This window comes from Nesoenas mayeri (assembly GCF_963082525.1).
Source record: "Nesoenas mayeri genome assembly, chromosome: 2".
NCBI lineage: Eukaryota > Metazoa > Chordata > Aves > Columbiformes > Columbidae > Nesoenas > Nesoenas mayeri.
Window position 1 is genome coordinate 103,596,400 of NC_137543.1, and position 12,665 is coordinate 103,609,064.

General features: G+C 38.5%; 1 protein-coding gene across 1 annotated transcript in view; it reads left to right on the forward strand.

Annotated features, from left to right (window-relative positions):
• Nucleotides 1-12,665, forward strand: part of TNS3 (tensin 3) — a gene marked incomplete at both ends in the record, with an annotated part of 226,390 nt that overhangs the window by 166,683 nt on the left and 47,042 nt on the right. Inside the window, 3 exon segments of the mRNA XM_080340298.1 lie at nt 6,819-7,000; nt 7,349-7,466; nt 7,561-7,644. Coding sequence (XP_080196424.1) covers nt 6,819-7,000; nt 7,349-7,466; nt 7,561-7,644 — 384 coding nt within the window.

Sequence of the window (12,665 nt, forward strand, 5' to 3'; positions counted from 1 at the left end):
TTCTGATTAGTCCCTTTGAAACAATGTACCTATAGAGCTGTGAATCTCAAAATTTGAGCATAACAAGATAGTCTGTTGGTACTTGCATCAGATTGATCATTTTGTTTCAACTGGGTATGTTTTTGCTTGTTCTTTTTCCACTATAACATTTAGCTTGAGTTTTGTCTTGCTATCTTTGAAGGTGTTATTTTTCCTTTAAACTTCTAACAGTGATTGTAAAGCCAATTCTAAATTCTTAAAGTAGATTTGCTTTGGTTTAAGCATAAAGCCATTGTGAAAGCTTGATCATTAAATGACTTTGGCAAAAATCTTAAACTTTGTAGAAGATAAATGGTGTCAGAGAAGGAAATCACTTTTTATTTGAGTAGTGTTGTGGTAACAGTTTTCAGTATGTGGGGCAGTCCCTGAAGGCTTCTCTGTTGGAAGTTAAATTATGGATTTTTTTTTTTTCTTCATTAATTGTTAAGCCTCCTGTTGGATTGAATCCCCATGTTTCACAGTGATGGGTAGTTGGAGTTACACAGGTCTTTTTAAACTGCTGTACAGGCAGCGTCATCTGGAATTTCTGCAATGCTAACATAATTTTCCCCAGAGTCTTTTTTCAGCCTTCATGACTATGCTGGGGTCTGTGAAAGGGGCACTGGAAAAACAGCCTTGTTGGAGTTTTCACTCTACCTTTCTCAAGAGAACCCTGGCTTTTATTGATCTGTGCGTTGAACTGGTGGACCCTCTTTTAGGTCATGCTAACTTTTCACACAGATTGAATCTACAGTGATAAGCTCCCTAGAAGTGCATCTGCTTTATCTGTTCCTCTCTATGCTCCTCTGTGTGTGACATGCTCTGTCTGCAGAGTCTATTACTTGTTGTGGGTATTAGTTTTCTAATTACAGTATCTATTAAGTTGTATTGGTTAGTTGATTGATTAAACATACATCCTACTAAGTTTTCCTTTTGTTTCTTCAAACGACTTGTGGTTTCCCTAAACCATGTACATGTGGCTTGTATACATGCTTGCCAGATTTTCTTAAATGTGTAGCTGTTACCTTTTGTCTCTTGTGAAAGGGATAGTGTTGAAATGAATTCAGTATTCCAAAAATCCTGCTGGGGAATGAATGAAGTTAACCAAGTGAGAAGCTATCTGTGAAATAATAGTTAACATTGCTTAAGCTCTACCCAGAAAGATGATCCTAACTGCTACTCCAGTTTTGATGATTGAAATGGTTACAATTAGTTTTACAAGTTCTAACATTTATGTTTCAATGCTGTAACAATTCACCATGTTTGCAACCTGTTGGATAATTTCAGCACAGAACTTTCAAGATAAGTGTCTTGTAAAAACTGAATAATCAAGTTCTTTGCTTTTGGTGGCAGCAATTAATGCTTTCCACATTTTCAGTATGATAGAATATTTCAAACTTCTTAAGGCCAATGTGAAATTTCAGTTAATAGTTTTAGGTTCGAAGCTTGATAGCACTTTTTGATTTAGAAAAACAAAATATAATCTGTAAACAAGCTTTGATCACCTATTTAGTTATAAAATGACAAAATCTAACACATTGTCATGAACCATTGAAGCTGATGTAGATGTTTGCTAATTTTCAGGAGAGAGTGTAAAAGAAAATACATTTGGTCTTATGTTTAAATGTGAAAAACTTAAAATTAATGGCTCCAGTTTGAAGTTAATTCTTGGTGATTCAATATCATCTGGTATTGTCTAAACTGCTCTGCAGTTGATAGAAGGCAGTATTGTAAAATAAAACTGCTTTTTAAGGTCATTATCCCACTATATTCAGCATTGGTGCAGCTTCACTGTAAGGACTGTGTGTGGTTCTGGGCCCCACCATTTTAAAAGGGTGTCAAGGTACCTGGATGCATCCCAGGAAGGGCACCAAAGCTGGGGAAGGGGCCAGAAGGCACGTCCTGTGAGGAGCAGCTGAGGAATTGTCTGGTTTGGAGAGAAGGAGGCTGAGGGGCAACCTCAGTGCTCTCTCCAGCTTCCTGAGGAGGGAAAGTGGAGAGGGAGGTGCTGACTTCTTCTCCTGGGTACCCAGTTCCAGGACATGTGGCAATGGCTCAAAGCTGTGTCTGTTAGGGGTGGTTCGACCTTGACAGGAGGAAACATTTCTTTACTGAGAGGGAGGTCAGGCCCTGGAACAGGCTTCCTGGAGACGGGGTGGATGCTGCATGCCTGTCAGTGTTTGAGAGGCACTTGGACAATGCTCTTAATACCATGCTTGAACTTTTGGTGAGACCTGAACTGGTCAGGCAGTTGGACTAGGTGGTCATTGTGTGTCTCTTCCAACTGAAAGTTGCAAAGTATTATTTTTTTGCTAATTTGAACTATATTATGGAGCCTCTAGGTTATTCAAGGGATAAATAACTGCTAAGTATGTTTTTTAGTTACTTGTACTGGTAACCAGGATAACATGTGAATCTGGAGACTCTAAGGCATTTTTGTCATGTTGTAATTCAATGTATCTTAATCTTCCCTCCCTTCCCCCAATCAGTTTGAATAAGTTTATTTATAGGCTTTATAGAAGTCTTTTCTATTATACATTGCTTTTGTTTAAAAGAGAAAAAAAAAAAAGGCTCTATCAAGAAATACTGTGGAGTAATGGAAGGGCAGTTGAGTAGCCTGAAGTAATATTCAAGTCTTTAAAGGTGACTGCACTTCTTCATGCTCTTACAGTCATAATGCGATTTAGAGACTCTTATTGGGGGTAAAGAAGGAGATGCTGAAACTGTCATATTTCTTAGGAACTTTGCTTTATAATTATCTGTTGCAAAGGGTTTCCAGTTTGACTGTAATTTGCACAGTTGGCTATGATATAAGCTAGGTAGAAGTTAAGGGAGAGACTTCAATGGACCATGCTGGGTTTTGGAGAAGTCTGATAGTTCTATTTTACAAATGTTAAGGACTTCCATAATCAGCAGAAGGGCTATCAGTCTAGCTTGTTTTTCTACCTCCACAAGAAAAGTTCTTCCCAGAGAGTCCTATTACGTATGCTGTACTCGCCCCACTCTTACATAAAGCTGGTTTTGACACTAGCCCATAAGCTGTGTGAATTAAGTGGAAACAAGTAATCATCATCTTACTAGTGACTGTGGCAACTGAAAGTAAATGTGGACCTTTTTAATGGTGTGCTTCATGCATGTATATACATGTATAACATATGAAGAGTTTCTGAAGTTTAGCTGGGGAAATTACTAATATATGAGAGAGTGCACTGTTGACATGCCGTTGCAGACAAGATTTTTAGCTTAGTGTTGTTTTCTTTCTAATAGTTAATAAATACATCTCAGTAGTACTCCAGGAAACCTAAGCAGCTAAAGAAACCAAATAAAAATTAACCTTTAACCACTGGCCATGCTTCTGTTAGTGGTAGCATTTGCATGGTGATAACCATCTGACAAGATGGATGCATGATGCTGTTCTGATGCCAATCTGTTGGAATGTTACTATTTGTTCTTCAGGGAAAACAGAATTATTTTTTGTAGTTCACAAGGGAAAAGAGAGAAATGAGACTATACAAAATGCTTTCAGAGAAATAAATATGTGCTCCCGGGATATTTATGAAGTTCTGCCAAAACTGTAGACTACAAGAACAAGGTTGTCTTGGCTCCTGACACTTTACACTTCTAAATACATTGAAGCAGCTCTGAATTACATTTGCAAAACTAATAAAATAAGTAAAAGTCATTTTTTGCTGACTTCTCTTAATTTTCATCTTTTATTTTCACGTTATTTGCTTTAAGCTTTATTGCAATGTATCAGCTCAACTTCTTCCCTCTCAGGTACATCTGCTGGAATTGGATACGTAAAGCACTTAGAGTCTATTTAAAGAAAATGTCCCCTTTCCTTGAGCTACTTGTTTGCAACTTTCTGAGGACTTCATTAACTTTGTAGAAATGACAAGCTTCATGAGTGTGTGAATACTAATTACATTAGTGAAAGCATATCATTGATGATTAAGCCCTCTCCTTAGCAATACAGGTAAAATCTGCACTGAATTTTGAGGCCTCTTTTGACCCATCCAAAAGGTAGACATTCTCTCACATAAAGTAGTATACGTGGCTGTGTTAAGTAGGAGAGGCACATTCAGAAAGAAACTGCGCTTACCTTAGTAACTTAGTTACAAATGGAGTGAAACTCATGTGCTGTTCCTGGCTCCCATTACATCCTGTGGAGGGGTGGTGGGAGTGCATGGTCTCCGATGGTCTTTTCGAAGGTGATTCCCACTCATTTTTTGTTACAGAAATTAAAAATAAAATAATTCCAATGCAAAGAGTTGGAAGAATCTTGTGTAGTATGGACTCTGTCTACATTCATAAATGTCTTCAATGTCAGCAGAAATCTTAATGACTTTTTAGCATCACTTAAGAGGTCTGGAAGATATTTGTGATTTCATGTCCTTTTCTGGCTTTGAAGATCTTGTTTCATGCGTCTAGTTTGCTCACTGTGTTAAGAAGATACACTTTCCACCTGAAAGACCAGATGTACAGTTTCTCATCAGGGGAAAGAAGGCTAAATAAGCATTTAAAACACAGATGCTTTAAAAAGTATTTTAGTTGCACCATAAAACCCAGAATCTCAGCTGTGTCTTTTCCAAGATGTGCTAGATGTATTTATATTAACTCAATAAAATAAATAACTGGCTAAATTTGGACCCTGAAATTTAACTATACTGGTAGACTCTTCAAAAGTGACTAACAGGGTTTTATTTATCTCTTGGCTTTAGTAGTAGTTACTATCACACTGGCTTTGATGGTAGCAGAGCTGGATTTTTGCAGATGTCTAATTATGTAGGTTTACAAGAGATTTATTAATATTTTTAGGATAAACCACTACTTAACAAATAGTTATTCAAGTTGATGCATATTTATGTCAATGCAGAATCACTTAAGTACCATGGATTTTAATTTGAAATCCCTACCTGTATTTCAATGTTGAATCAAAACTGTTCTCATACACCTATTTGAGCATTGATGCTCCATAATTGTGCTATATAAGCAAGGTGAAACATCTATAATATAGGCACATAATGCTACATACCAGGTTTTACATCTTGGCTTCTGTCAGCTACTTCGGGTTAGGAAACGGATGCATATGGAAGGTGTGCGCTGTTGTCTTTCTACCGAAGTGGCTGGTTCAGCCTTCCTGCTGGTTTACATGAAGGGACATGCTTTAGACTCCTGCTGTTAGAGCTCCATGATCAGGGTCTGTAGGAGATGTGCTTCATCAACGTGTGGTTACAGCTGGAAATTATTGTAAAAGCTTAAATGACAACAAGCAATGCAAATAAGTTCTTTTAGAAACCCTTGGCTCTTTTAAGAGCTAATTCTCAAAGATGTCTTTGCATATATAGGCAATAAAAACTCTGAGAGGAGTATCTGAAAAGTTGCTATGCGTGTAAATTTTTTTACTGTCCTGTGACTACACAGTCACACATTGTTAACTTATTCTTACGAAGAAGGGTGGAAAAAGCAATTGCTGCAGGAATATTCTGGAAGTGCCTGTTGGTAAGTATAAAGTCCTACTGATCATAAAACTGTATCTAATTACACTCCTTTAATAGTGGTTTTGGAAACAAATACTGCTTTATGCCCTTTGAATATCCTGGATTGTTCTGCTGGCTCAGTTTACTCCTTTTCTCAGATTCCAGGTTACAGCTTCTGTGTGTATCTAATACCTAATTTTTGTGGTTAAGTGTGATTGCCGTTTAGGGCCTGTGTTAGCCCAAGGGAAGCTGTTTATTTCGGGAAAGCCGCGGGGAGTTGGGGTCGGCCGGAGCGGTTCCCTCGGGATGCTCCATGCGCCCCCTACTGGCCCGCGCTGCCGCTGGCACCGGAGGTGACCTCTGTTAGAAATGAGCGTCAGCAGAAACATGCTGCTTCACTCCTCTGGAACCAGGTGTACTGCAGATATGTTCCAGCTTGTGTCAGGAAGACTAACTACAAATGATTCCACTCTCCTCCCCCTCCTGTATGGTTTTGTAAAAGCAGTTACGAAATCAGTTGTTCAATCATAGATTACCAGGTTTGAAGGGACCACAAGGATCATCTATCCAAACTTTCTTGGCAGAAGCACAGTCTAGAGAAGATGGCACAGCACCCTGTCCAGCTGAATCTTAAAAGTGCCCAATGTTGGGGAATCCACCAGTTCCCTGGGGACATTATTGTAACGGCTGTTTGTTCTCATTATGAAAAATTTCCCTCTTGTGTCAAGTCAGAACCTCCCCAGGAGTAACTTGTACCCGTTACCCCTCCTCTTTTCCATGTGACCCTCTGTAAAAAGGGAGTCTCCTATCTTCTTTGTAGCCACCCTTTCAATACTGGAACATGGTGATGAGTTCTCCCTTAAGACTTCTTTCCTCAAGGCTGAACAAGCCCAGTTCTCTCAGCCTTTCCTCATATGGCAGCTTCCCAGTCTTTTGATCGTCTGTGTGGCCCTTCTCTGGGCCCTCTCCAGCCTGACCACATCTTTTTTGTATAGCAGGGACCAAAACTGAACACAGTATTGCAGGTATGGCCTGACAAGCACTGGGTAGAGCAGGATAATGACTTATTTGTCTCTGCTGGTGAGGCCTTTCTTGATGCAGCCCAGCACCCTGTTTGCCGCCTTTGCCACAGCAGCACACTGTTCACTCATATTGAACTTGTTCTTCACCAGGACCCTCAGGTCCCTGAGGATTCTTGAACAGAATCACTGAAGGGAGAACAGTGAAGTTTGTTTTGACAGCTCTATGAAAAAAAAAAATATATATATATATATATATATATATATATATATATAAATCAGTTTACCTATTTGTTTTCAGCAACAGGTATGCAAGATGATGATGCAGCAACAGGAGGAAGGATCAGAAAGTTAAGTGTTGGGCAGTATGACAATGATGTCGCTGGGCAGCCGTCATATAATAGATGTGGGTGGATGAAGTCTCCTGCTACTGACCAGGCTGTAAATCCAGGATCACCACTTCCTGTAGGGGAGACCAAGGAGGTAAACAACCAAGATTTCTTCAATAAATATTTATTGAAGCTGAATAGCTAGTAGGGAGTCCCATGTTCACGTTTGGTGTCCAAACTCAATGTGAAGCAATTGAGCAGTTGCATTGTGGCAATAAGAAAAACAAATTACTGTAGTTATATCGGAAATGCAATTGAGTGTTTAAGAATGACCTGCTTATGGGCTTTCTGTGTGTTGGCATGTTTTCAATGTTCCAAAATCTCTCTGCTGGAACAGTGGATCAGATTATATGAAACTTCCTGTAGTCTGCTGAAAAATGCCATGCTGTATTGTAGGGTTAATTTCACACTGTCATTTTGCTTTTTTTGGTGCCCTTTCTAGATGGTTGTTGCACATTACCAAGATGAAATAGATGGGGGAATGTTTTCTCCAACAAAAAATGGAAATAAAGCTGCTCCGTCAACACCAGCTTTTCCCCTGTCACCAGAGACACCATACAGTAAGGAAATGTCTTCTCTTTTTATTTATTTTAATAGCAATATTAACATTTTAGCTGTTACTGAAGAGGAATTGTACTTTTCCTTCTCTCCTAGTGAAAACACCTCCCCTGTACCATCAGCGGATTACCTCCAGCCAAAAGGTCAGCAGTCCATCTGAGCTGTACAGAGCTAGTCCTGGTAAGATTCTAATTCTTAAATAATTTGAAACTGAACTGAATTGTGTATGACGGCAACTAACACAACAGTGGTTATTCCTTTATAAATAGGTCATATATCTGGTGAATTCAGACATGCAAGTCAGAGAAACAGAATTTAGCAGTATTATTTTAATTGTATCAAAAAGAAACAAACAATGAAGAATTACCTAAGCAAGATTTAATCTGTTATCTGCCAACAGGGAGTCCCATGTTCATGTTCAGTGTCCAAAACCAGTGTGGAGCAATTAAGCAGTTGTGTCATGGCAATAAGAGGGCAATGCAATTCAGTGTTTGAGGCTATCCTGCTCTTATTCTTGGTACGTGCTTGTGTGGTTTCAGTGTTCCACAATCTCTCTGCTTATATTTGATAATATAAAAATAATACTGTGAGGAGACTTGAGTTTCTTGTGATTTTTAGTAGGTTTTGTCTCTGTGTGAGGAAAGAGGCGTGATATCCATGTTGCCATCTTGCCAGGCAAGTGAAGCTGACAATAGAGCTTGGCAGTAGCCATTCTCAAGTCATTCCTTAATCAAAGAAATGAATGTTCTGCAGGGTTGTTTGGTTTTGTTTTTTTTTTTTTCCCCATGATACGGTTTGTAAATGCAGAAGCAGGGAAAAGTAGTTGGTAATAGATGACTATATGGTTAAAGACTTAATGTGATCTAGCTATGAATTTTAATAATAACGGATTCTTCTTTGAGACCTTAACTCTTTGCTGCTAAAAGTGCTGTTGTGAGCTGCCACCTGTCAGTGCTGAATTATTTTAAAACAACAAGTTTTAAAAAGTATTTCACATGACTACAACAGAAAGTGCTGGACCTGAAAGGAAACCAACATAATTTACTTAAAACTTGAATAAAAATTGCATTCATTTAAATTGTATGCTTTAGAAGATGTTCATGATAATTCACATAAACACATAGTTTTATTGCTTAGGATATGACTGTCTTCTCAGGCAGGATCTTGATAGTAGAGCTTCCAATGAATTTGATGGTTGATTTTAATGCAGTAATAATTACAGTGTTGTGGTTAACTTTGGAATAAAAACCTTCCTGTTTAATTTGCCTCATTTAGTAGTTATCAAAAGCAAATAACATCAACCTAGAATAAAATTATCTTTAGTAATAAAGCGATCTTCTACCCAATTTGAGACATCTCTTTATGATTCAGTTGCTCTGGCTTTGACCTTTACTCTCTCACCTCTTAAACAGTTAGTGGTAGCGATGCTCCTGAGGGCAGCTTCAGCAAATCATTTACAGCAGGGTTGTCAAATTCATTTTCACTGGGGCCACATCAGCCTTGTGGTTGCCCTCAAAGGGTCAGATGTAATTTTAGGACTGCATAAATGCAGGAGTAGTTACATTTACACAGTCCTAAAATTACATTTGGCCCTTTGAAGGCAACCGTGAGGCTGATGTGGCCCCTGGTGAAAATGAGTTTGACAACCCTGATTTACAGGTTGCTTATGTTGAATTAATCTGCTGAACACTTTGTTGTTAAGTGGTTTCCATTGCTGTTGCTAAGAATTAGGACTTGCCCTGGGCAATTTTGTGGCTTTCAGTGTATTTCTCTATTTTGTTGGTGATTCTCCTGCCTAATTCCTAATGCTATCATCTCTCAAATACTGGGTTTAAATACTCAGTTAATGGGACATTGAAAATAATTAGCTTAGATCAAAGCAGGTAACTTTCCCTTCTAATGCCCCTTTAAAAATGATGCTTAAGCTGTACAGAATGCTACAGATTAAGTGCTCAGCTCCCTATGACTTTGCTTTTAGCTGCAAACATAATGTACTTCAACACTAAGGTTAAAGGTGTATGAGGTGGGTCAGCTAGAAAACATGCAATACACCATTGGTGAGCACCTCTAGATAGTGTTTTTTGCGTGACTTTCTCACCAGACCACAGAAACTTCTATTATCGGAGACAATGTTAGAATCCTACTTTTTAATTTTTTTCTTTTCTCTCTTTTCTCTTCACAATTCTGCTTAATTTCCTGTATCTACGGTACGTACCTATTTACTGTATTTACTTGCTTTTGTGACTTTTTCTGTCTTTGGCAAGAAGTGAAAGTGATGTCATCTTGTTACTTTTGCTAGCAGTCTCTAATTCATGGCCAGAGCAAGAGCATTGTGTTTTGTGTGTTGAATGAGGCCAAGAACCTCAAGGGAACAGAAGCAACTGTTCCTATGTTAAGACCACTCTAATGCACATGCAACAAGGATAACTCTCAGAGGATGTGCTTTGTAAGAATTTTTAGAGCCCAAATTTTTAGTACTTTTCTTTGCAGCCTTGTTCTTCTTTTAAGTGCTTTCATGGTTTTTATATTGGTAGAAGTTGGAAAACATACTGACTTCTCCAGAGATTTTCAACAGATTGCGGCCTTTTGAGTTGAGGACTTTGGAGTCTTAATTTCTGCCATTAAGATATTGCCCCTTTTGTCTCAGTTCAGATCACTGTTAAATTTAAAATTGTTTTGTTCTGCATCCCAGCTTTGCTGCTTATCTGCATTCCAAGTTAGTAGCAAGGATGCTGTAACATCTGGCTACCAATTATCTAGATGTATTACTGTCTTATTTCTTCCCCACTTCCTTGTAGAGAATGGCTTTCAGTGTAGTTGGCATGTAATCACATCAAGGGAGAACTACTGTAGTTTTAGGAAAGTATATATTTTAAAAGAGCAATGCATTGTTTGTGTATTCAGTATTCAGGAATTACAATGGCATCTAGTCCTTATGTTTACAAAATGATGAAATTATGTTATTTTCTGAGTTATTCCTGTCGTAAACTGTGTACCTTATATCTTGGATTAATCTAATTCTGATTCTTAAACTATTCATTCTCTTAGCCCTAGAAATCTTTTATTTCCTTTCCAGGTGAAACCACTTTGTTAGGGAAAGTCAGTCCAGTGGTGTTATGTATCTGTCTCCCTTTAATTAGCTATGCCCTACCTCTTCTTTCTCCCCATACATTTCTTTAAGATGCTGTGCCTGCACCAGCTAGAAGAAGCAGGATTCCTTCCCAGAGCTGCCTTTTTTTCTCAGGCAGGAGCAAGTTTAACCTCCCTGAGTCTGGGTTCAGCCATGTGGTCCTTTCGTGTCAGTGCTGCTGCTCCAGACATCACTTGCTGCCATGATTTCAGTGCCATTTTCCTCACTTTACATAGTTTGCAAGTAATGCAGCAGACATTGAGTTCATTCTTAATTATCTTTTGAAAGACACCTTGTTTCTTAAGACAAACTTGAGCAGTCTATAAATTGGCTAGTTTTGTAAATACCCACGAAAAAGCAGGCTATAGATAGAATCCAGACACAGCTCTCCAAGTAACACAATAGCCATTGTATATTGCAGGGAGAGTCCCCCACGTCAGTGAAGGAACAGAAGCACTATTTGTAGGCCAATTTTAAGCTTATAAAGGCTCTTTTGTCTCAGACAGCATACAGCTAATTGAAGTCCCTTTGTAAACAGAAGTAACAAAACTGTAGGAAGCTCTTTTGCGGAGGACTGAACTCTGGCTAACCACCACTGCCACTCCACCCCTCCGGCTGGACATGAGGAGCTGCCCCCTTTTCAGCCCTGGCCAAAGCACAGAGAGAGCTTTGCAGAAAATACGCATTCACAAAACAGTCACTGTCTTGCAGCAGAAGGCAGGGGTCTGTGGAACAAGGGAAGATTGTCTATAATCCTTTATTCATGTACTAATAAAGAGAAGACATGATGTCCTGTTTTTCCATCTTTCCTGAGCAGCCTAAGTAAACTTGCATAGTTCAAACAGTGTATATGGTGGAATGATGGCAGTGCTACTGACATGAGGAATCTCAGAGCCTTCAAGCATGTGTAAGGCCTTGCCTTTTCATACCTACCACAGAGCTTAGCCTAGGTACTGTACTCAAAGCTTGCGTTACACATTTGAGCTGCATCTTTTCTAAAAATTGTCAAAAGCTCATCTTTTTTCCTCATGCTGTTATGAAACTCTTCAAGACCAGACACTGGCATATTTTCACAGTTTTTCTCATACAGAATCTGTTTTTAGCTGAGAGACACATTGTAATCCTAAATTCCCCCCCATTGACTAAAATAGTCTTACTCTGTTACATCACCCAGTAGAGTAATAATGAATGCTTCATAAATCTCTCGAAGGCAAAACCATAAACTAATAGATATCCTCATTACTGCATAATTCTAGTGCTGATTAGAATTTTATATTGTTGTAAGTTCATAGTGTTATTCCAGGATTGCCATTTCTTCCAGTCACTGAGTTGCAAGGGAAATGAAGCATACTGCTTAATTGTTTGTTAAAAAATTCAAGGTTCCGAACTGGAAACATTTTCTGTGTGTCAGGGGCTAGGAGCATAGGGAATAAAAGGGATACTAATTTGTGAGAGGGGAAAATTCCCAGTTTATGACGTGCAAAAACTTTCTTCACAGTATGAAAAAGTTTAATATAGTATTTATTTATACCTGCCTTTGTCTCCTCCCCTTAACTGTTTGTATAAGGCATACACATCCAGAACAAGACATAGGTATACAACTTTTCCAGACGCCTGGGTTTATTTGCTTAGAACGTTAGTGCATCTACTTCAGTGGATGGTTATCATAATGTCTGTCCTTCTGGAATCAAAGGTGCATTTTGGTTTTTGCTGTTGTTAGGATTTTTGGGTTGAGGTTTTTGGTGTTGTTTTGTTTTCTTTTGATACTTTTCTGGTTTTTTGATTGTTTGCTTTAAACATTGAGGCTATTAATGAGCAATAAAAAATACAAGTAGAGAAAAGAAATGTATGATGCCTACTGCATGGTAGATAGATAGGTCTGTGTTTTCATTGTCCTACAATCGACCTTGACAGGTATATGTTGTGTGCTCATTTCCACAATATTTTTATAATGAAACAGCCAATGTTTCTTAGTTACAATAAAATATACCACTTACTAGTGTTTATTAAGGCTTCCAATAGGGTTCAGGAGCAAGTAGGAAAGGATGCAGTTCTCCTGTTTGTATTCTAC